Here is a 26089-nt window from a genome sequence, read left to right on the forward strand (position 1 = left end):
GATGGATGATGCTGTCATGGTTCTGAATAATGGTACACCATTGCCATCATTGCTTATGACCGGGCCAATCATTTTTGCCTTGAGGAAGTTTACATAACTGTGCTTCTGAAAATGTGCCCAACTAAGACCTTGTGAATTCTCCACATTCCACTCTGCTCCACAGACATGATAGAGGAAATATTTGATCATGATAGTGATGATGACAATGATGACAATACGTTTGCTGAGACTTACTGACCGCTTATTGTGGCAGGTGTGGTAGGCAGAATAATGGTCCCCCAAAGATGTCCGTGTCTTAATCCTGGAAACCTGTAAATACATTAGGTTGTATGGCAAAGGGGAATTAAGGTGGCAGATGGAATCAAGACTGCTACTCAGCTGCCCTTAAAATAGAAAGGTTATCCTGGACTATCCAGGTGTGCCCGGTGGAATCATACAAAGTGGAAGAGGGGCTCAGAAGAACGAAGCAGGGAGAAAGCAGCAGGAGCAGTGCCCAGCCTGAGAGAGCTGGCTTTGAAGAGGAAGGAGGTCACAAGCCAAGGAAAGCTGCCAAGGCAAGGGAGTGGACCCTCCCCAGAGCCCCCAGAAAGGGACATGGCCTTGCCAACACCTCCGTGTTAGCCCAGGGAGACCCACTTTGGACTTCTGGCCCACTGTACAATAATAAATGTGCGGTTCTGAGCACGAAGTTTGTGGTAATTTGCTATAACAGCATAGGAAAATTAATACAAGAGACAAAGTAACATGTTCCTGGCCACATACTAAAAAGCAGTAGAGCTGAAACCCAAACCTTATGCCAAAGCCTATGTTATTGATGGTAATCGATACTGTGTCTCAAAAAATAGGAGTCGGGAAGCGGACTTGGCCCAGAGGTTAGGGCCTCTGTCTACCACATGGGAGGTCTGCAGTTCAAACCCTGGGCCTCCTTGACCCATGTGGAGCTGACCCATGCACAGTGCTGATGCGCGCAAGGAGTGCCATGCCACGCAGGGGTGCCCCACCATGCAGGGGTGCCCCCCACATAGGGGAGCCCCACATGCAAGGAGCGCACCCCATAAAGAGAGCCACCCAGTGTGAAAGAAAGTGCAGCCTGCCCAAGAATGGCATGACACACACAGAGAGCTGACTCAGCAAGATGACGCAACGAAAAGAAACACAGATTCCCGTGCCACTGACAACAGAAACGGACAAAGAAGAACAAGAACACGCAGCAAATAGACACAGAGAACAGACAACTGGTGGGGGGAAGGGGAGAGAAATAAAGAAATAAATCTTAAAAAAAAAAAAATAGAAGTCCATTACCTTGAATACTTGGTTGCCTTACCTTACATTAAAAACATAGTTAAGTACAGAAACAAAGGTAAGTATCAAAACAGGGACAACCCTATGGGCTAATGCATTGGTGACCTAGGGGGACAATAAGATCCTAATGTAGGGCGGCGGACTTGGCCCAGTGGTTAGGGCATCCATCTACCACATGGGAGGGCCGCGTTCAAACCCCGGGCCTCCTTGACCCGTGTGGAGCTGGCCCATGCACAGTGCTGATGCGCACAAGGAGTGCCGTGCCACACAGGGGTGTCCCCATGTAGGGGAGCCCCATGCACAAGGAGTGCGCCCCGTAAGGAGAACCGCCTAGCGTGAAAGGAAGTGCAGCTCTGCCCAGGAATGGTGCCGCACACACGGAGAGCTGACACAACAAGATGATGCAACAAAAAGAAACACAGATTCCCATGCCGCTGACAACAACAGAGGCTGACAAAGAAGATGCAGCAAATAGACACAGAGAACAGACAACTGGGGTGGGGGGGGGAAGGGCAGAGAAATAAATAAATAAATCTTTAAAAAAATAAAATGGTTAATTAAAAAAAAAAGATCCTAATGTAAAAGCCCATGTAAGGCCACATGCTGGAACTGCGGAGTTGGGACCCTTGATGGTCTGGCACAGGAAAGCCTCATGGATCTTGTACAGTGCTCAGGTTTCTGGATGGAGAGCAAAGGTGTTACATGAGAAATCAGAATCCAAGCTTGCACCAACCATGTTAGGGTTCCAAATTTATTGTACCTCTAGGGTATCAGAATCCCATGTTTACAACATATGAAATTGTATGATATCATTAAAACCCCTGAAGTTACATCAAAAGCAAGCATAAGGGAAGCAGATGTGGCTCAACTGATAGAGCATCTACGGTACCATAAGGGAGGTCCAGGATTCGATCCCCAGGGCTTCCTGGCCTGTGTGATGAGCTGGCCCACGTGCAGTGCTGCCATGCACAAGGCATGCCATGCCATGCAGGGGTGCCTCCCGAATAGGGGAGCCTCATGCACAAGGAGTGTGCCCCACAAGGAGAGCCACCCCACACGAAAAAAGCACAGCCTGCCCAGGAATGGCACCACACACATGGAGAGCTAATGCAGCAAGACGATGCAACAAAGAGACACAGATTCCCGGTGCCACCTGACAAGAATACAAGCAGACACAGAACACACAGCAAATGGACACAGAGAGCAGACAGCAGAAGGGGAAGGGGAGAGAATAAATAAAATAAATCTTAAAAAAAAAAGCAAGCATAAAAATGGCTCCAAGTAGAAATTTATCCAGCTCAGGTACATAGGATTCCTAAAGGAAATATTATCCTTGCTAAGAGATAAATGCATAACAAAAAATTTAAGAGCCACAAGGAATAATCTACCATGATGGATAGTTAACAGATGCAGATAACAGAATTAGCACTACCAAAAACTTGAGATAATAGGACATTCTGAAAGAGACTATGAAATAAGTATTTTTAAATTATTAAAGACCTAAAAGAAAGAGTAGAAATCATAATGAAAGAAACATTATGGGAAAAAAGGGAAGTTTTTAAAAGATCTAAATAGACATTCTGATCATGAAAAGTAGTCATTAAAATTAAAAGCTCAATAAATGAATTATCTCTGGATAGACACAGGTAAAGAGGATACAAAGAAAGTGGAAAAGGGAGCAAAGAAAATTACCTGGAATGGAGCATTGAGAAAAATTTAAAATAGAAAATAAGACAGAGAAATTAAAAGTCATAGGAGATAAAATTACTGTGGCTGGGCTGCTTTTACTTTTGGATCTTGATATCCCAGTATCACCAAGGAGCATTAACTCCATAGCATCCTCAAAAGACATGGTCTGGATTTGGGTTTAGAGGACCTGATTTCTATCAAGTGAAAAAAGAACTGCTATGGAGAGAGGAATAAGGAGAAATAGACCACAACAAAAACTTCCATTTTAGAAAATCTAGTGCTAAGTACAATCTGACAAAATGTTTAAATTAATATAATTAAGATACTCAGGAAGATAAATGAAGGTATAACTTCCATTAGAAATGTACAAGAAATTTTGGAACAAAAATAGAAAGAGAATAAGTAGAGATTTATGAAAAACAGCAAGTATAAAGCTTAAAAATAAAATATATCAAAATATAAAAGATGAAAGAGTTATGAACCCCAGACTAGACATGGTGAAAGAGTAAATTAGTGCACTGGAAGATGGTCTTAGGAGCTCCCACGGAAGGCAGCATGGAAGAACACAGCACAGATAAAAATCTATGAAAGTGCAGTTAAGACACATGGAAGACGGCGTGGGAAACATTGACATTAAACCAGTAGATGTTTTTGAAGAAGGAGAAAGAGGAAATATCAGAGAAACAATATTTGAAGAAATGTTTGATCAGAATTTGCCTGAAATGAGAACAAATTCTCAGGTTAAAAATGAATTCCAAGTAGCCAGCATAATACATAAAAATAAAGCAACACCTAGATATGTTATCATAAACAAAAAAAGAGCAAGTTAACAAACCAGTCTTAAAAGCTACCAGATTTTTAAAAAACACTTATTAACCTAAAAAGAAGCAATTTGAAGAATCAGACATCTCTTTAACAGCAATAGCTGGTAGAAGAGAGTGGAAAATAGCTGTCTACCTAACATTTTATACTTATTTAAACTAGCATCCAAGAGTAAGGTGAAAATAAAGACATTTTCACACATGGCTGGAATGCCTGAGGTAGTTTCCCACTCAGAGAGCAATTTTGCACTATCAAGTAAAACTGAAGATGCTCATACTCTGCACTCTCAGGAATTCCTCTTGTATGGACATGCACCAAAGAAGTTTTCTCACAATCATACAAAGAGGCATGTGAACATTGATCTACAACATTGTTGACAACAGCAAAATATTGGAAATGACCTATATGTCCATTAATAGGAGAGTGGGTAACTAATTTGCAGTATCGTCATTCAATGAAATATTGCTACTACAAAGTTTACCTACCAAAATGCTTCTCAGGTTTCAAATAAAGTGAAAAGGTTGAGATCAATGCCACATAGGGCCGGCTCGAATCGCTAAGTGCTCTGTTGGTATTTTGGTTCCAGTATTTTTGGCATGTTTTCATACGTGAACCTTCGGGGGCCATTCACGTTTCCAAAAAACTCACCCCCTCAGGACCGAGATAGAGTACCAGGAAAATAGGTGACTTCTTTGGGAAGGATTGCTGGTTAGATTTGGCCCATGAATCTCCTCAACTGTTAGCTGCTTGAGCCAGAAGTTTCAAGTCACGTAGAAACAGCAGGTTGGAAAACCCACTAGGAAAGTGTGTTTGTTAAACATACATTAAATGCCCAAAGTGTACTGAACACTCCCCCTTCCTTTTTACTAGGTTTTTCCTTATTTTTAAGAGTTTCCAGTGAATGCACATCATTTTAATGTTTTCCTAACTATATGTTTTGTTTCAGGACTGGTATGCCAAGACCCCTCTGGGTAAAAAACGAGCCTTGGCATCAATAGGAGCTGAAACCGAGAAGGATAAAGATAAAAAGAAAGAAAGGAAAAAAGGAAAAAAAGAGAGAAAGAAAAAGTAATGCCTTCCTACAGCGCCATCCCTGAGAAAACTCAGGGGTGGAGATGGCCCACGCTCTCTGGGGACAGATTTGCCATTGTCAGCCTGAAGACGCACCAAGGAGAAAAAACTCACAAGTATGCGGCGGGGGCCTACACTGCCAGCTCACTAACCACTGCGTTTGCTGGGTTATCCCTTTAGCAGGCTGGATACCGAGCTGGTGGTCCATGACAATTGTTTCTAGAGCTTGTAATTGTTGTTTAACCTGCGTTAGCTGAAATTTGCTCTTCTCACATTCCAGAATCTTTTCAAGGTGGACCCTTCTCCTTAACAGTACTGGCTGCCGAATGTAAAATTCAATAGGAAAGATTCCAATGTGATAAGTAGTAAATAACCTGGGTTTATCATCACTACACTAGCTTCTTATTAATCCATATACTCTGTATATTATCTTACATGTAGTTTAATAAATTAATTCTTTGCTCTATTAATATAATTTATATAATGGAATAAAGCTGTTGTCCTTGAACTGACTCAGTAATTTGGTTCCTGGAGCTAGAAGGAATTTGAACCTCAATTTTGCAGGTGAGGAAACCAAGGATCAGGGTCACACAACTAGTTTGGGTGCAGTAGGCCTAAAGCCATGGCAGTTTAATTCCTGGTCTTGTGCTCTTTAGAAGCATTGAACATTAGTAGATCAATGACTGTGTGAAAACTACATAAAAATGGAGTAAACATGGAAAAGAGAACCCTAAATGGAGAAGTAATAGCGGTAAATGAGAAAAAGGTTAAAGATAAACTTAAATCTTGAAAAAACAGGCAAGGCTCTTTGGTGGAAGATGGCTAGTTAATTGTCCTCTAAAATGTGGTAAGGACACTGTCAGAGGAAGGAGGCTCAAACTGAGATGGGATAAATTTCATTTGAATTTTAGGAATACAACCTGACAATCGTTGGTTATACTACAGAAAGCCCTAAATCCTCCTACCCGACAGACCAGACTGGCTCTGCAAGGTTTTCCCAGGATTCCCAGGAGCTTGGTTCCTCAAGAAGACCAGTGGCCTTCCAGATGTCTTCTGGCCTCCAATGCAATCACCAGCCCCCCCCAGCCTGTGTCTGTACCCTGTACAGACTGCCCTCCCTCGCCTTCCCAGGATGGTGCACTGAGGTCCTTTTAAATATCATGAGAAACAGACTCTTTATTCTGTACCAAGAAGAGAACTTCAGGGCTCTAGGATTTAATGCACAGTAATAGATTCTGAATTTTAGAGATAAAAAGTATGAGGGTAAAAGAAAACCAGATGAGGGAAGAGAATTTGGCCCAAAGGAAAGAGTGCCCGCCTACCACATGGGAGGTCCAGGGTTCAAACCCAGGGCCTCCTGACCCATGTGGTGAGCTGGCCCACATACTGTGCTGATACGTGCGAGGAGTACCGTGCCATACACACACAAGGAGTGCACCCTGTAAGGAGAGCCACCCAGCGCAAGAAAAGCACAGCCTGCCCAGGAGTGGTGCCGCACACATGGAGAGCTGATGCAGCAAGATAATACAACAAAAAGAGACACAGATTCCGGGTGCTGCTGATAAGAATACAAGCGGACACAAAAGAACACACAGCAAATGGACACAGAGAACAGACAACTGGGGAGGGGGTGGCAGGGAAGGGGAGAGAAATAAATAAAAAATAAATCTTTAAAAAAAAAAAAGTAAACCATATGAAAAATACCATTTAAATCAGTCTCAATTTAACTACAAGCACTCTTTTTCAGAATTCATACAAATACGTGTTGGTAAAGGTTAGTAAACCACGATTAAGGGGCAGATTTAACTGATGTATATGCTTTAGAGCAGCACTGTCCAACAGAACTTTCTGCAAGGATGGAAACAGTCTATTTCAGTGCTTTCCAATGCAGGTAACCAGTAGCCACATGTGGCTCTTAAGCATTTGGCTGGTCCAACTAAAGAATGGAATTTTTTGTTTTATTTCATATTAATTAAATTTAAATAACTGCATGTGGCCAGTGAGTAGCATATATTGAACAGCACAACCTTAGAGTGCCTTGACTCTTAGGTTCCGACACGCTCTGTCTCTCAGCACAGTCATGTGGAAATAGGATTGCCACTGGTCATTTGTTTTCCCCCAAACTCTTACTTGCTGCCCTGCTCAGTGCTAGGTCTGTGCCTTGGGCCTGGTCTGCAACTGCCACTAGCCTCAGCCAGCCCCTTCTCCTGGGTACCCTGGACCACAGCTCAGCTCCCCACCCCCACCCGGGCTCTGCCCCTGCTCTCAGATGCACACGGCTCCACACTGCCCACCGACAGGAGCCCTTTGCAAGGCGCTGCAAACTCCAAAAGAGTCCACAGATGTTGACATTGACTCCACGGCTCCTGAGAAGGGGGAGCATAAATCCATGCACATCTACTCATGCCCACAGGTTCTACTATTTTTACACCAATGATTACATACCATCTATCCACTTAACAATATATCCTATTGTTTAAAATCAGTGCTTATAGAGTGGCCTGTTTTGATTAGCTACATTGTAGGTTCCCCATTTTATGGATTTCCATAATTTATTTCACCAGTCCACTGTTTGACAGACATTTAGATTATTTCTGTCTTTTTGCTATTACACTGATGATACGAATACTCTTATACATTCTTCTTTTGTGTGCATGCATGCACATAAATATTCTGTAGGATAAATTCCAAGAAATTACTTGACAAATTGCCTGTGCATTTTTAATCTGGATAGATCTTTTCAGATTGCCTTTCAAAGAAGCACTCGTCCTACCACCCACATATAATAGGAATGCCTGTTACATCTTCATCTGCAGAGTAGGTTATCAAATTTTGTGAGACTGACAACCATTCAGGTTTAAAACCCAAAGTTGGGAAGTGGACGCAGTGCAACCAGTTGGATACACCTGCCTACCGCACGGGGGGTCCCAGGTTCAGGTCCAGGTGCCTCCTAATAGAAGACAAGAAAACACTGCATCCACCCGCAACAAGGTAGCAAGGTAGACACCGCCCTGCAGCAAAGAGCTAGACACCACCCCTGCCACAATGAGCAGGTACCACAGCCAGCAGAGGCCCCAGCCCCCAGGAAGCGGATATGGCTCAGGTCATTGGGTAGTGGCCTCTCACACGGGAGATCCCAGGTTAGATTCGCATCCTGGGTTCGGTTCCCGGTGCCTCCTGGAGAAGGCGAGCAAACAATGAGCAGACAGCTGAGATTGCCATCTGGAGGAGGGGGGATCAATCAAGAAAAAATAAAATAAAAATAAACCTTAAAAAAAAACACCAAAGTCTCCCAGGAAAGCTATGTCAACCTAGAAATAACAAATAGAGCTGCAAGGCAACAGAGGCATTTATTTGGGGCTTCGAATTGCACTTCGGGGAGCACAGATACAGGGAGTGACCCAAATCGTGTCCTGTCTTGGCATTTCCAGGCCAGGGTTTTAAAAGAAAAGATTAGACCAGTTGCTCTGGTTGCTGGCTCTCTGGGGAACTCCCGCTGTCCTTCGGGTTGGATAGTTAAACCTGGGCTCTTGATCTCGTGGTCTGCTGCATGGCCTGTGGTTCCTCGAGGCTTTGCACCCTTGGGCAGTTCACGGCATCTGGCTGACACCTGCCTGAGAGTATCCTCCAGGACGACCTCCCGGCTCCATTTTAAATCTCTGTGCCTTAGAAACTGGAGTTCGTTTTAATTTTTTTTAACAGGTAAGACAGCACAGTCCTAACACTGCCGTTTTTAACTGACACGGAGACAGGAAAAGTGGCGGTCCTGACGTGAGGAGGAGAAAGTAAAACGAGGGAAAGCGCGAGGGCTGGAGGGCAGGAGGTGCTGGCGAGGAGCAGGGAAGCGCTCTGCCGTCTTCGGAGGGATGCTGGGCTACCCGTGGCCATTATGTGACAATTAGCTCCTCTCGAGCACGTTTTTAAGTGAAGGGGACGGTAATTAATGTCATTACCCCTCATTAAGGGAGCATTTGTGTGGAATGGAATCTGGTGAAAGGTGCTTGGCGCTCAGGTGGGGCCGCTCTCAGCCTGTCCCGAGGAGCCAGCCCGCTCAGATCCGAGCCACTACCTGACATCACCGCGTTTCCGAAAAGATGCCCCTGAGAAGGTCGGGGCTGGAACCAACAGAAAAGCAACTTTAAAGCGCTCTAATGTGAACGCATCTACTTTTGAGACTCTTCCTAAACGTGGGTCAGCATTTGCCACCAAGGCAGCCACTGAAGTAGGTAGGTGGCCGTGGGTTCTCACAGGAGAGCGACAGTCTTCCGCCACCGAGACACTAGGGGGCCCTAGCCACTGAGAGAAGCGGCTTCTGAAGTCCCTGAAAGGCAAAAGACCTGAGTTTAAGAGAAGGCTCGGGACGATGTCAACAAAAGCAGAGGAACCGAGAGAGACGGTGCTCCTGAAACTGAGCTAGCAGCCACCTAAACAGTGAGATGTAGACAACCTAAAGGACCCAAGCGCCGTGTCTCCAAGCACTGGAAATTTCCACCATCAGAGCCACTCGTGTGTTAATGCATTTCCCCTCAGCCATGCTATGCCATTAGAATTCACAGTTGCAGTGTAGCGGTGTTTTTTCTTGTCGTTCATTCTTCCGATCTTTATTGAGCCCCTTCTATGTGCCAGGTTCTGGAGGACAGGCAGGCGATACAAAAGTGAGCTGCTTCTGAGGAGGGGGCGCAGCTCAGTGGTGGATCGCCTGCTTTGCATGATCAAGGTCCCAGGTTCAATCCCCGGTACCATCTATTAAAAAAAAAAAAGAGCACCTTCTCAGTCTGGTGGAGGAGGGGACATTGATAAAGCAGCCACGTGAATGACTGTGCCATGCAGCAGAGGCGAGCCCAGAGCAGGACAACGGGTAGTGACAGAGGGAGCTTAGAGGTCAGCACTGACGCTGCCCTACTTTGTCCCTGCAAGAGACCTTTGCCAGTGGGGAATCTGCGGCTTCGTGACCAAGTGGCAGGTCTGTCTGGTTCTTTAGCCCTTCCTATTTAGTGTCTAGATAATTACCTAAAACAGTGCATTTAATTAAGGTCTTTGGCGCAGGGGGATCATTCAGAACCGTCACTTGCCTTGGATATGGTCCGTAAGTGCCCTTCTCGTATTGGGAAGTCCGGGGAGACTCTGGTCCCAATGCCAGACACTGGTTGTGGTGCCTGATGAAGGACTCCGTGCCCAGGAAAACGAACCAGTCCGTGCCCATCTCCATCGTTAGCCTCGGGATTCAACATATCAGAAATAAAGTCTCCCTCGGCAGTTCATTCTAGCGATTTGGAGCACGGGCTTGGACAGACAAATCCGGGTTCTCCTCCAGCTTTATCCCTTATCGGCCCGAGGCACTTAGCATTTTGAAACGGGCATGTGGTTCATCTCATATCTTGGGTCGATGGGAGGAGGGACAAGCTAGGACACGTAGCGTCGGGCCAGTGATGGCCACCTGCTATGCCATTAATTCTGACCCTGCCCAGGAGAGCAGATGTGCTAGGGGAGGCCTCTGACTTCATGATGTGAAAACACAGCAGCGCGGTGGAGAAGGCGGAGGGGATGGGGAGGGCCGGGACAGCCCCTGCTGCCTAAGGACCAGGGCCAAAGGGTCCTGTGCGGAGTCGCCTGAGACCCTTCCAGAATCCAGGACTCCGCAGGTTTGGTCCTCGCATTGCATCCGAGCAGCTCTCACTGCATTCTCTTTCCCTTGTGTACGGTGCCGGCTAGGGTCTGGTACACCCTGTACTCGGCCTCTTGTGTCCCTGCCTTCATCTCCAGCTCAGGCATCACCCAGCGGCTGGGAAAGGAAGATCAACCGAGCCCAGTGGCGAGGGTCAAGGCTTCCTGGAAAGCACGTGGGGCTGGGCAGGGCGGGGCTGGGGAGGGGACTGGTGGGCGGGGCTGAGCTGGGTTGGGGGGGCCTGAGGTGGGCAAGGCTGGGCAGGGCGAGGATAGGCGGGGCTGGGGTGGGGTCTGGGATCTGGGTGGGCGGGGCTGGTCTGGGCAAGGGGAGGGGCCTTGTGGGGGTGGGACCTAGTGTAGGGTGGGGCCTGGGTGGGCGGGGCTGGGTACTGAATCCAGTGACGTGACCCTGGGCCAGTCCAGCCACACACACACCTTCACGTGCACAGACATACACACTATAAACATACACACACAGACACATACACATTGCACACATACACAAAAATACACAGCCAGGTGTGTGTACACATTCACACAAAAACATGCATACTCACACCTAGACACAGACACAATACACAAAAATACATGAAAATGCACACATGCATATGGATGCATACACACCCCACATACATGCTAACATGGCACACAAACTATGCACACACCTTGCACACATACACCCCACGTACATACACATGCTCCCCACACGCATGCACACGTGCACACACACGCCTCCCACAGCCTCCCTGTCCTCAGCAGCGCTGGTGGCAGGTGCCTGTGGCCCATGCCTCCCGATCCTCTGGGCTTCACAGGCTCCCAGGGGACGGACTGAGGTGTTGACTGTTGACGCCGAGTACACATGAAAACATCCGCTTCCTGTTCTCAGGGGCATCTGAGAAGCCCCCAGGTGCTGCAGGAAGGGCTGACGCAGATATCCTCAGCGGCCAGCTGCACTTCCAGCCCAGAACAAGCGGGACGGCCACAGCTGCACCCCCAGGAGGGCGCCGTGGACAGTCCCTGCTGTCAACTGACAACAGTCCCACTTTACAAGCAGAGCACAAATCTGTCCCCCAAGCACACACCAGGGCCTATGCTGATCCTCCCAGCACAGAATGTCACCCCAAGGGAAGTCTGTGGCTTGACTCACACGGCCAGAGGCGTGACGATATAGTCCCTCCTGAAAGACAGATTTTACTCCAAGTGGAAACTAATTGATTCTGCCTCAGCAGCTTTCCCAATTTGCTAGATTTCTACAACTGACAGATCAGTTGATGGGGAACGTTATTTTATATAAAATGGCTAGCCACAGACTTCAAAGGATTCTCCAAGGTAAATTTAATTACCTCCTCCCCAACGAGACACCCCAAGTCCCCTCGCTTGGCTTTTGTGTGTGTATTTATAATAAGCACAATGCCTACACCCTGCAACATTAGTATTTCTCTGCCTATCGTGGAAAATCCAAGTGCTTTGGAACTGTTTGCAGCAAATTATAATGCACCCAGCCAGGGCCTTTTGTTATGCAGCCCTTCAAAGGTGGTCCCTGCCTGGCCCTCTGAAAGCCGTGGGGCCACTGAAGTTCATCTGAGAACACTCTACCCCAAGTCCGTCTTGCAAATTATTTCTGCCCTATGCAGAGAGTCTTTATTTTCCTCATGGCATCAGGTTACTTTGAATCTTACAAACACCTACTCATACATACACAAGGGAAAGGATTATTGCTCTGCCAGGATTAAATAAAACTTATAATAATGAGCTGATGAAAAATGGAATCATTATTTGTCACTGGGGCGTTGTGCGGCCATGTCCAGTTGGAGAGGAACCTCAGGATCGTAAGAGTTTAGTTCACTCTGACAGAGGCTGGCCTGAGCCATCCCCCAAACTCTGGAAATTAGGATTTGGGCCACATTGGGCCTCAGTGGACGGCAGGCATAATAGGGCTTTCCAAGGTCTGCTATCATTAAGACGACCTCCAGCCCAGCCAAGGGCCTGCCACTTTGACTTTGTGGACTTGGTGCCACAGCCTCTGCAGAGAGGCTTGCTGCCAGTCAGGCAGTCAATGGGCCAATGCCAAGGGGCAGGTGGCCCCATGCCCTTGGCTCTGATCAGCTGGGGAGAAGCACTATATATATGTGGCCCCAGATAGTTCTCTGCCCTGCAGAGAAGGACACCAACTCTTGTCACTAGCACTGCTCCACAGGGGGGCAAGGACAGCCAATGCCCTCTCCATGAAGCCAAGAAGGACTAGTCATGTGACTCAAGACTCTATCCTTGATGAGGATGGAAACTTCCCTCATTCCTGGAGTTGTAGATTGAGAGCCTGAGGAAGTGGGCCCTGCGGGCAGCTGCCCAGATGTCCAATTAAAAGGGACACCAAAACAGCACTGGAGTCACAGTGCCCTCAAGTGGAAATTTCCAAGCACTGCTCCTCATCAATTCCAAATGAGTAACAGGTTCTATCATGGCCGGAACATGGTGGAGATCTCCTATTCTAAATATAAAGATGGTGGCCTGTCATCTTGGGAATAAGTATATTTGTTTATTAATAGAAAGCAGGTTATTTGCCCACTCCAATAAGAAACTGTTGAACAAATATTTAAAGAATATCAATTTTTAGCCTGCATGGTAGGGGGAGGGGGGCTCCAGGTCTCAGCCTGTCCCTGCATCTCACCCATTCTGTAGGTGCCTCAAGGAAATGCCCATCACCATGAGAAATCTGGAGTCTCTTCCTTGGGACTGTGAGGAATCTTGAGGGTGAATTATTACAGGTAGAAAATGGGGACTCGGGGGATTGAATCACGTCCCCCACAAGAGGCACACTCAGGTCCCAACCCCAGATCCTATGGGTGGAAACCCATTTGTAAATAGCACCTTTGATGATGTTCTTAGTTAAGTTGTGCCTGCACTGAATGAAGGGGGCCTTATCCAATGTGGCAGAGCTCCTCAGAAGCAAAGGAAAGTGGACACTGGACATGGAAGGAGAAACCACAGGGAGCAGCCCTGGAAGTCAGTGGAGTCCAGTAGAGAAAGGAGAGGCCGGCGCCATGAGCTTGGCCATGTGACAGAAGCCAAGGACCGGGCATCGCTGGCAGCCAGTCCCAGAACACCACGGTCTCTAGAGAACGCATCGCCTTGCTGATGCCTCAACTTTGGAATTCTCCTAGCCTCATAACCATACGCCAATAAATAACCTATTGTTTTAGAAAACCCATTTCTATGGTATCGGTTTTGGGAAAAGAAGACAAAGGAGAAGGGTAGCCAGGTATGAGAAGTACCTTTCATTTAACGAGCAATTCCTTTGGACCTATGTGCTGGCTTGAGTCTTCTGCGGACCCCAGGAATTCCTGTTCTTAAAGCACACCCATTCCTGTGCCTGTATCCATTGTAGATGGGACCTTTCGATTTGATTCAATTAAGGGACTATTGGATTAGATTGCTTTTGATTAGGTCACTTGGGCAAGGACCTTTGATTAGATTGCAGGACCCAGGGTTAATCCTCCTACTGGAGTCCTTTATAAACTGAGAAATAGAGCTGCAGACACACAGAAATAAGCGACTGAGACAGAGGAACCCCGAGGGCCTGAGAAAGAGGTCCCAGTGGCTGAAGTCTAGAATCAGCAGAGCACAGGGGCATGGAAAGAGGCCCCAAGAGACTGAAAGAGATGAGGCCCAAAGGAGAGAAGAAAGATGAGCCATCGGCCCGATCATCCACAGCTGAGCTCAAGGAGAAAGTGAGCCTGGAGGAGAAGGCAGAGACCGGCAAGGGTGCCATTCTGCCCTGCCATGTGCCTGGTCGCCCACAGCTGCAACTTAGTGAGGCAGCGTCTCTTGGTGACACTTTGATTTGGACACATCCATGGCCTCAGAGCTGCAAGCTTTAAGTCAAATCAATTCCCATTATAAAAGTCAACCATTTCTGGCAGCTTCAAGCAAACTAAAACAGCCTATTTCGTGCCAAGCACAGGTATGTCTTGACCTCTTGAGGGCGCATGAACTGACTGGGAACTGGCTGGGTTTCGGCTCAGGGCATGGCATGGCTGTGGGCAGTCCCTGGAGCACAGAGTTCTGTGACACGGGAGGTCTCAGGCCATGCTGTTCCAGTGCAGCCCTTACTTGTCTCACCGCACACACAGCAGCACAAGTCAGATTCCCATGTCCTCTGTGTGTTTCATCTGGCCACCAGCCACTGACTTGTACCACTGGACTGTTGCGGTTGTCCCCCCAAGGCTATCATGTAACGCTTCACCAAATGAACGAGCCAACCCTGGTCCTTCTAATAGCACCATCCCATCCAGCATTGTTCCCACCTCCTCACTCCCTCCCTGTTGGGGATCATACCCCCTCCTTTGCCATGTGCCTTTAAAGTGCCTCCCACTAGAGACGGTGGCATCCATTTCCCCATCCTATTGATGCTGGGCTTGCCATGTGGTTTAATTGGACAGACGTGTCAAGAGCAGAGCCTTTAAAACTGAAAAAACTAGATAAATAAGAGCAAATTAAGCCCCTAGTGAACAGAAAAAAAGGCATAAATATTAGAACATAGATAAATGAAATAGAGAATTTAAAAAATCAAAAGAGAGAAAAATTAAACCATGAGTTGGTTCATTGAAAAGATAGGTAAAATTCTCAAAACTTCAGCTATACTCATGAAAAACTAAGGAGAGAGGACACAAATGACTAAAATAAGAAATGACAAGTGGGTTGTATATCTGTCCCTCCTGCAATAAAAAGGACTATAAGAGTCCTTTTTATAAAGGATTATAAGAAGTATATGAAGAAGTGTATCTAATGAAAGAAGTTGATATGGGTGGACTGGGGGGAGTAGGGAATGGGGTATATGGGAAACTCATATATTTTAATGTAACATTTTGTGTGACCTATGTATCTTTTCAAAAGATAATAAATAAAGTCTATTTCATCTTAAAAAAGAAAAAAGGTGCTTGACTTCTTGAAAGTCTATGCCCTTGCTGTGAGAAGCACACGCCCAGGACAGCCACGTGCCCATGGAGCTCGCACAAACCCAACCCACAGCCCAGACTTTCCACAGCCCGAATGGAGCAGCCCCAGCAAGCTGCAAACCTGTGCCTGAGAAAAAGACCTGTGTGGACATGAGTTCCTATGATTTGGGGTTGGGTCAGTTGAGTCCTCCTGGAGGCAAATACAGAGACAGGGTGAAGAGAGCAGGAGGTTTCTTAGCGGGCCATGCCTGTGCAAGATAAATGGGAGGATGCAGAGCTGGGCAAGGGGTGCCTCAGAAGGAGCTGCAGGTGGGGTGCAGTCCCAGCCACCTCAGAGGAAGCTGGTAGGGGAATCCCAGTGATTTGGGCTTACAGGGTAGATCCTGAGGGTACCAGCAACTGAAGGTTGTCTGCCCAATGTTCCCCTTGCAGCAGAAGGGTCCACTCCTTTTTGAAGGAGGACCCACATGGTAGCCCCATGGCAGGTCCAGGAGTCCTTCACCACACAGCAGCATCTGGCACTGGCTGACCCATCTGGGCCACCACCACCCATGCTACAGCAAAAGCCTTCCCACACCTACGCTGGGCATTGCAGCATCCATTTCTGCTCCATAGATCCCCCAAAGTGGTACTGCTCGTACAAAGGGTATATGCGCACAGAAGCTAGTGTGGGGATCAAGGTCATAGACTAGGGGCAGTGGCCACCTGCCAGCCCTCCAGGGCTGGGGTCTCCTGAGGAATGCACACTCCCAGCAGGGGTGCCTGTCCACCATTTCTGCCATCAGAGATACTGACAAAGGGCAGGTGGGAGCCGCTCCAGGAGAGTCAGGACCTGGCTGGAGACATTTCCTGACTCATCTGTGTCTGCAGACGCCTTTGGAGGGCCCCAATTCTGGCTGCTGGTTCCACCCTCAGTGCCACTTTCCACCTGGTGAAGCAGGTGCAGGATGCCCACGTTGCCATCTGTCTCAGAGGCCCCCGCCTCTCCTACCACAACGACCCTAGAGGGAAAGAGGAAGGGTGGGCACAGGATTGCCAGGCAAGGCGGGGAACAGACCCCAACAACCTGGAGCGCAGGGAAAGCACGTCAAGCAGCTTCACTTCCCATTCCCGTGCACTCACTGGGGGCACGGACCTTTCTGAAAAGTACCTCTGTAAAGACTGCCAAAGAGAGCTGGGCATCTGTGACACATGAGCCCTGTTTCTCACGATCATAGAGGTGCCAGTGTCACAGTGTCAGGCTGGATTGCAGAAAAGCAGCGAACCTTCATCACAATGTGGCAAGGAGGGTGACCCTTCTAATTACAAAAGAGCCAGGAAGTTGCCATCCTGACAATTCAGTGAGACTTAAAAATAAGCTGAAGAAGTAGCCTCCTAAGGCTGCCCTCCGACAATTGGAGTACGCCCTGCGGGGCCTTCAGCAGCCTCCCCTGCCTCTGCCCGAGTGCCCTCCATCTCCTCCCCTCCCCTCCCCAGGGATGGTGCCACGTGATGGCTCTCCACCCCCCTGCATGCCCTGGTGAAGGGGCATCGTCAGGTAAGGAGGGGCTCTTCTCATGCTGGACCCTAAAGAAGCAAATCCTTAGCAGGGAGAATCCAGGAACACACTAATTAGCCCTTCAACCCACTACAGCTCAGCTTGATTTGTCCAATTGGGGTGGAATGTGTGCCCCATAGTATAGCTGTAATGATTCAGGGCAATAATCCGTGCTACCATGATTTGCCTGGAATGGTGGCTCTTTCTGTCCTTGCCACCCCAACACGCTGTCTGCCTAGCATTCTGTCCCAGAGTTCAGCTTCTCTCCCTGCCAAGGTTTCTAGGTGTAAGCCCTGCCTTTTTGGAATCCCTGTCACTTCTCTTGGGCACCCAGAGCCCACCTGTGGCTTTAGGCTCCCTCTGCATACTACTTTTTCTGAGCCAGAATGGACTTGCCCTTAGCCCCTGCCACTGAACCTTTCCTACCAGCACATTCTCTTGCCTCTTGGAAATTCTGGTTCTTTGGTCCTTGCTCTCCTGGGCTCTCCCACCCTGCTTCACTTCAACGAGCCCTGCCTGGTCCAATCCCAAGATAAGGCAGGTGGAGTTGCCATCTGAGGACGCTGCACCCTCTGGGGCACCTGTTGCATGACTCTCAGTGATGGCCCCTCTCTCCCCTCCTCCTGGGGTTCATGATGTACTGCCTTCAACCAGATACATGCCACCTGGCCCTCCAGTGGTCTCTATGTCAAGAACGTCTGCTCCTGTCACCTGACCCTCTGGCTGTAGCAGGGTCTCCCAGGCCTCCCCACGCAGGTGTCCTCCTCTCATCATACCTCGCTTCCAAACCCACCCTGGCCCCAGAAGTTCCTCATTAACTCTCAGGTTTCCCCTCACCTGTGTTCCTTGGCCTGCGCAGTCTTTTAATTACAGGGCAGACCTCCTGTGGTCAGAGGAACTGGAACCCACCATCTGCCAGAGATGAGCCCTGGAAGGAAGTGGTATTTAGTGAAATGTGCCAAAAGGAAGGCGGGGAAATTAGGAGTCTAATTATGACTTCTCAACTTGTCTCCAAGCTAGTCAAGGAGAGGGAGCCTTGGTGGGTGGGGACAATATGTGCCCTAATCCCAGGAACAATAGCAAGAGTGTTCTGTTGACTCCGGCAGGATACCACGTGGACGGGAAGCACATTAGCTTTGAAAACAGGCAGGCATGGGTTCAAAGTCTGCTTTTGCCTTGTGGTCACTGAGGTGACTATGACAAAGTAAGGCATTTCCTTTTTAAATGTGTTTGTTTTTAATAATGACTCAGAAGTAAGACATGTTCATTACAAACAAATTAGAAAATACAGTTAAGCAAAAAGAGAAATCTGAAGCCATTTCTCAATAGTTTCACATTTTGATGTAGAGTCTTCCAGACTTTTTCTAAGCCAATTAATGTACACATTTACACATTTTTACAAAAACCATATTTGCAAGTTATTTTGAAAGCTGCAAAATATATCATTAATATAGATTTCCATGTCAACAAATAAGGTTCTAAAACATCATTTTTAATAGCTGAAAAGTTCAACTTCCCCTCATCGATCATTTTGGTTTTTCTTAATCTTGTTTGCTAGTAGAAACAATGCTGCAATGAACATCCTCATACGTGTATTTTCTCCAATATATCTGATTTTTTCTTTACCATAATTCCTAGATGTATGATTGCTGAGTTAAAAGTCATACACATTGAACACTCATAGTATTTTATACTCAACCCAAACATGTGAGAGTCTCATTTCCCCATCCCTTATCCACACTGGGCACCACAAATTTTCCCTTTCCATGGATGTAAAGCAGCATAGCATTATTCTAATCTGTGTTTCTCTGGGTAATTAATGAGTTGCACATATGTTTACATATTGGTCTACTTTTCCCATTAGTTGCCTGTATTTTGCTCTTTATGTATATGCATATATTTCAATTTATTTATTATTCATTTATTTGTAGGATCACTTTATCTAATAAAAATATTTGCATTTTGTTTCTCATATTTTTTGTCATATGTATTGCTGCAAATGTTTTCTAAGTTTGTCCTCTACCTTTTCATAGAGCTTCAAAACCTTTTTGACATGCAAAAGTTTTGAACATTAATAAAATAAAATCCATCATTTCATCCTGTATGTTTTCTTCCTCTGATATCCCACTTGGAAAGTCTTTTTGACATTAAAATTATGTAAATATTCTGACATTTTTTGTATTTAAATGTTTAATCCATGTGGAATGAATGCTGGTGTAAGTTGTGAGGTAGGGATCAAATTTTATTTTCTTTCAAATCATTAGCAAAAATCTTTTTTTGTGTGTGAAGAATTGCTCTTTTTCCCTTTGACTCAATAATCCATCCTATTTACAGATAAAGGGATGTTCTTGGTTTCATTTTAGCCAGCCAAAGAAAAATAAAAATTTATTCTAAATAATTTCTTACACAGCAATATTTTATTAAAAGATCTTTGGAAAGAAAGCCTGATTTCACAGTTGAAAATTAACTCTGGGGAAAATATTTGTAATATATAACAGACAAATGGTCTTAATAGAAAGAGAGAGGTCTTGAATCTAAATTTTGCAACTGTTTTTTTTTTAAAAGAATGTTAATGATTGATTCATATAAAATATAAGTGACTGATAATTTATGCACTCATATATTCAATTATTTATCAAGAAAATTAAAACTAAAACAAAATACAATTTTCACCTATCAAATTTACAATGATTAAAAAGAATAATGACCCTGTCAGAGTGAAGGGAAAGGGGAACCAGCAACAATCCTAGGACAAAGGAAACAGTAGTCTTTCTGGAGGGATTTTAGCAATATGATCAAAAGCTTTAAACTGTTTCTGGACTTTTATGCAGCAATTAAACTCCATAAGTTCATCCTCAGAGAATTTTGAATCACATGTGAAAAGATGTTTGCTCATATTGTTTATTCCACAAAGAATAGAAACCATGAAAAATTTCAAAACAGTGGATGATTTAAATAAATAGTGGTGTATCTGTACAATGAGAGAGCATGACCATACTGGCAAATATTTATTACTCTGATATTTTGGGGTAAGACATATTTTATTTGAAATACTAAAAAAAAAATCCAAAATGGTGCGAAGTTGTACCACCAATTAAAACTTTATAGAAAATAAGAAGTAGCAATATGCTATGCAAAATAATCACTAGTATCACCTTGATATATTTTGCCTCAATTATTCATTTTATTCAGACCTAACTATATATACCAACAGGTGCGCACATATATTCTTTTCTTTTTTATTAATAATTTTTGTTAGGGAAGTTGTACATTACAAAAATATTATGCATAAAATAAATAAAATATAACGTTCCCATATACCACCCACCCGCTCTGGAATTTGGCAGTCCTCAACATTAACCAAAACCAGAGCCAGAAACATATGTTAGATGAGGTTTCCCCAGTCCCCCTGGAAAAATAATAAATAAAAGCCAGAGATACACGAGGGCAAAAAGGCTAGAAACCAGATGGGTTTTTGTTAAACAGTAGCTGTACCAAACCACGGAGATACAAAGTTCCAGGAATTAGTCCTGACATGTTAAATTCATTCTTGTTTGTGTGTAGATGCACTGAAGGTATTGAAAAGCAAGTTAAAACACTGGGAGGCCTGGTTTTATGACTTGGTGGAACAAGTCATTGCTTGCATAATTGGGGAGAGAGAGATATACTGAAGACATGGGAAAGCTTTTTTAAAATCTTTCTACCAGTAAGTTTGCGTACAACCCGAAAGATCATCAGCAAAAGGAAATAAATTCCTTAAACTAGTAAGAAATTTTACAAAGAATATTAACAATTTATTCACATAAAATACAAATGGCCAATAATTACTTGAACATGTATATTCAATTATTATTGGTTACAGATTTTTACCTGAAGCAGCAAAAACAGAAAGTGAGAGAGTATGTGTAGCAGTTTGATATGGTTATGAATTCCAAAAATAGATATTGGATTATGTTTGAAATTTGGTCTGTGCCTGGGCGTGATTAAGTTATGATTAGGGCTTTGATTGGGCCACCTCATTAGGGCATTGAGTCCCTACCCACCAAGGGATAAAAGACATGGCAAAGGACAGAGTTGAGGGTTTTTGATGTTGGAGTTTGATGCTGAAGCCCCAGGAAGTAAGTCCACAGAGGAAAGAGAAGCAAGCCCCAGGAAGAGAGGAACGCTGAGCCCAGGAAGAAGCAGGATGCTGGAAAGGAGGAACGCAGGAAGCCTGAACCTTCACAGACATCAGCAAACATCTTGCTCCAACACGTGAAAATAGACTGGTGAGGAAAGTAACTTATGCTTTATGGCCTGGTATCTATAAGCTCCTTCCCCAAATAAATACCCTTTATAAAAGCCAACCAGTTTCTGGTATTTTGCATCAGCACCCCTTTGGCTGACTAATACAGTATGAATAAAAAAAAATAAAAACAGGGAAGTGGTTGTGGCTCAACTGATAGAGCATCCACCTACCATATCGAAGGTCCAGGGTTCAATACCCAGGGCCTCCTGACCCGTGTGGTGAGCTGGCCCATGCGCAGTGTTGCCATGCACAAGGAGTGCTGTGGCATGCGGGGGTATCCCCCGTGTAGGGGTACCCCACGCACAAGGAGTGCACCCCACAAGGAGAGCTGCCTTGCATGAATAAAGCGCAGCCCGCCCAGGAGTGGCGCCACACACAAGGAGAGCTGACGCAGCAAGATGATGCAACAAAAAAAGCAACACAGTTTCCTGGTGCCACATGACAAAATGCAAGTGGACACAGAAGAACACACAGAGAATGAACAGAGAGAGCAGACAACAAGGGGGAAGGGGAGAGAAATAAATAAAAAATAAATCCTTAAAGGAAAACACACAGGAAAGGTAACAGGCAGGCTGGGATCCTAGCCCCGTTCTGCGGCTAGCAGGTGTGTGCAGCCCTTTAGCAGCACTCAAGGTGGCCAAACTTCACTCTCTTTGGCCCTGAAATTGGCCATCTGACTAGTCCAAATCTCATTTCCACATCTAAGATTCCGAATTTTCCAAACTTATGACTCTAAATCTGTATTTTGGCACTTGCTTGTTGTTTTCAAAGTAAGTATAAACAAGTGTATTCGGAATAAGATTTTTTTACAAAAGAAAAGTGAGACGACAATCCTCAGAATGGAATAAAAGGTGTATAAATCATATATCTGATAAGGAATGTATATTCATAATATATAAAGAATACTTACAATTCAATTTTAAACAGGCAAAGGATGTGAATAGACTTTTCTCCAAAAAATACTAAGAGCTAATAACACATGAAAAGATGCTGAACATCGATAGCCATCAGGGAAATGCAATGAAAACCACATGATGTACCACTTCACCCCAGGTAACATGGCAATAACAAGCGTTGATGAGAATCTGTAGCTATCAACACCCTCCTGCGCTGCTTTGGGAACATAAAATGGGCAGTCACTTTGGGAAACAGTCTGGCCATTCCTCAAAAGGTTTAATATATTATCAGATGCCCCAAAATTCTACTCCTAGGTTTTCACCCAAGAGAAATGAAAACGCATGTCCACACAAAAAGTTACATAGCAGCATTATTCGTAACAGCCCCCAAATGTAAACAATCTAAACTCCCCGCAACTAATGAATGAATGAATAAAACGTGGTCCATGCAAAATGGAATAGTATCCAGCCATGGAATGAAGCAGTACGGGCACATGCTACGACTTGGACCAACCTTGAAAACATCGTGCTGAGTAAACGAAGACGGGCACAAAAGACCACGTATTAAACGATGCATTTATATGAAATGTCCTGAACAGGCAAAGGTATAGACAGATAAGTGGCTGCCAAGGTTGGCAGGCCAGGGAGACAGGAATGAGGATTGACGCTGTGATGGTTGGTTTATGTGTGGGGATGGCTAGGCTATAAGCATTTTGTCAAACTCATACTACGGGAGCGTTTACTTGCCGTTGAGTAAGGGAGATGATCTTCGATGATGGGGGGTCCTCCCCAATCAGTGGAAGGCCTTAAGAGTAAAAACTGAGGTTTCCCAGAAAAGAAGAAATTCTTTCTCAAGCCTGCCTGAGTTTCCAGCCAGTCCATCAGATTTCAGACTTGCCAGCCTCCACCATCGTGTGTGCCAATTCCTTAAAATAAATTTCTTTACATAGAAAAAAATCTCTTTCTTTATAATAACTAACAGAATATTCTATTGGTTCTGTTGCTCTGGAGAATTCTGACCGAGACAAATGCTTAAGGGGGTTCTTTCAAGAGGGACAAAAATGTTTTAAGTTGAGGTGATGGTTGCACAGCTCTGCGAATATAAAAACCATTGCCTTGTCCACTGAGTGAATTGGATGCCGTAACAGGTTACCACAGCCTAGGCCAAAAGAAGGTTATCCTCTCCCAGTTCTGAGAGCCAAGAGCTCAGAGTCAAGAGGTCAGCAGTGGGCTCCTTGAATAGGCTCTGTGGGAGACCCCATCCCATGCCTCCCCCGGCTTCTGGAGTTGCAGCTGCCTCAGAGGTCCTGGGCTTGTGGCTGCATTGCTCCCATCCATCTGTCTGTCTTCAGGTCACCTTCTGCTCTCTGGGTCCTCGGCCCTTTCTACTCTGTTAAGGACACTTGTTACCTGATTTAGGGTCCACCATGATCCAGGATGATTGCTCTTGAGATGCTAACCTTGACAACATCTGCAAAGATCCTTGATCCATGTAAGACCACTTTCATGGGTCACATATGGGCCCGTCTTTGGGGGGACCAAAGTGAAGCCCCCACTACAAGGGGTTTCTACCATTTCCTCTCAGCAGGTGCCAGAACCCCCTCAATCCAGCAGAGAAGGTCCAATAAAATGCACGCCTGGGTGCATTTTCCAGTGCAAAGTTAGCTCCTCTTTCATGCCAAGCACAGCTGCCCTTGGTTACACCCCGTACCTCTTAACCTAGCGTGTACCTAACTAAAGGGCTCCAACCTCCCTTGCCGTGTCACCTAAGTGGGGGCTGGCAGTGAGTCTGAGTTTGCAAGAGCTGCTATGACAAATTCCACGCAAGGGGTTGGCTCAAACAACGGGACTCTCTTGGCTCACAGTCTTGAGACTCAAAGGCCTGCGTCCTCCCAGGGCTGGCGGCATGGTGCCAGGGCTCCAGGGATCCCATTTCTGCCTCCCGCCCCGGGGCCACGTGTCTTGCATCCTGCTTCTCCTTTCCCCCAACTCCCTCTTCGGGCTCCTCCCTGTGGCTATTTGGCCTCGGTGACGGAGTCCCACCTCGTTCAGCTAGCCACACGTTAACTGAAAACAACATCTTGCAAGGGCCCTGCTCACAATGGGTGCCCAGCCCAGGGACAAAGATGATGAATGGGTGTGTTGGGGACATAATTCCACCTTCCGCAGAGGGCAACCTGGCCGTTTTAAATGGCAGCTCTCGACAAACATCACTTGTAAATGGGACCTTGGAAGCGGGGCAGAGAGATTGCTGCTAACAAATATTACCTCCGAGTGCAGGCCGGGCGCCCCTGCCAGACGTCACATATCACAGTGTACCCGTCACAGCACCCTGCAAAGAGGGTCATGTTGTGCTTCCACTTACAGAGAAGACTGAGGCCTGTGTGGTAAAGTGATTGCCTGAATTCACACTCAGCTCTCAAGCCCCACACGCTGAAGACGAGGAGCCTGCCTGAAGCTGGGTTCTGCCACGCACTGCAGCTCTGTATTTACCCTCCGGTTTATTTGTTAACTCCTTTCTATTTTGCGTCATTCAGGAGCGAGTTGAGGTAGGTTATAAAAATACGAAGACTGAAAGAGAAAAGCATAAAATGACCGAGACCAGGAAAGCAACGAATCAGAGTGTAAGGAGGAGAGCTGGATGCAAAGAGCCGAGCGACGGGCGCCTGTGTTAGGAAAGTTAAGCCACAGATGGGGCCCTGGCCTCCTCGGCAGCCAAAAAAAAGCCGCAAGGAGAAAACACGGTTCCCTCAGCCCTTCTTCCTGCCGGTCAGCTCTTTCCAGCAGCCCCCGCAGCCGCCTCCCCTGTCCAACGAAGCCGCGGGCCTCAGCACAGCGTAGAGGACCCAGCGCCTGGACGTCTGACCCTCTCCCCCACTGCATGATGGCTCAGCCCCCTTTTTCCAGTTAAATTCATCATTTTGAGATAATTGCAGATTCACATGTAGTTCTAAGAAAAAATATAGAGACCCCAGTACCCTAACCCAGTGTCCCCCAATGGTCACATCTTACAAAATATAGCCAAGATCATCTGACAGCCATGCGGTCAGCTGCAGAACTTCTCCATCAAGTGGAGGATCCCTTTTCCAGCCACTCCCACCTTCCTCCCACCCCCAGCCCCTCTATAACTCCTGGCAACCGCCCATCTCTTCTCCATCTCCACAGATTTGTCATTTCGAGAATGTTTTGCAAATGAAATCTTACAGTATGTGACCTTGGAGACTGACTTCTCCAACCCAGCATAATTATCTGGAGACTCATCCAAACTGTTGCAGGCATCAATAGTTTCATTTCATGACGGCATAGGATTTCATGGTACAGATGTTTAACCTCTCACCTGTAGGTGGACATCTGAGCTGATTCCACTTTTTGACTTTCACAGATAAAGCTGCTATGAACATTTGTGTACGGGTTTTTTCATGAATGCAGTTTTCGTTTCTCTTGAATAAAAGCTCGTGAGTGAAATTGCTGGGTCTGTGAAAACTACACCTTTAGTTTCATAAGAAACTGCCCAACTGGTTTCCAAAGTGACTGTGCCATTTGGTACCCCCAGCCCCAGCCATGTCGGAGTGACCCAGTTTCTCTGCAACCTCACCAGCATTTGTTGTAGCCATTATTTTTTATTTCAGTCATTCTGAGAGATGTGCAGGGATAGCTCCTCGGGGGTTTAATTTGCATTTCCCTGGTGGCTAGTGAAGTTGAACATCTTTTTGTGGGCTTGCCATCTGTATAGTCTCTTCAGCAAAATGTCTGTTTATATCTTTTGCCCTTTCCCCTCCTTTTAACTTTATTTATTTTTTTAAGATTTATTTTTTATTTATTTCTCTCCCTTCCCCCGCCCCAGTTGTCTGCTCTCTGTGTC

General features: G+C 46.0%; 1 protein-coding gene across 1 annotated transcript in view; it reads left to right on the forward strand.

Moving 5' to 3' along the window:
- IQCA1 (IQ motif containing with AAA domain 1) overlaps positions 1-5024 on the forward strand; it is a 194463-nt gene extending 189439 nt beyond the window's left edge. Inside the window, exon 19 of the mRNA XM_058299847.2 lies at positions 4760-5024. Within this exon, the coding sequence (XP_058155830.1) occupies positions 4760-4885 (126 nt within the window). The 3' untranslated portion in view covers positions 4886-5024. The remainder of the gene's footprint in view (positions 1-4759) is intronic.
- The last annotated feature ends 21065 nt before the right edge of the window (positions 5025-26089 follow it).

This window comes from Dasypus novemcinctus, chromosome 7 (genome assembly GCF_030445035.2).
Source record: "Dasypus novemcinctus isolate mDasNov1 chromosome 7, mDasNov1.1.hap2, whole genome shotgun sequence".
Taxonomy (NCBI): Eukaryota; Metazoa; Chordata; class Mammalia; order Cingulata; family Dasypodidae; genus Dasypus; species Dasypus novemcinctus.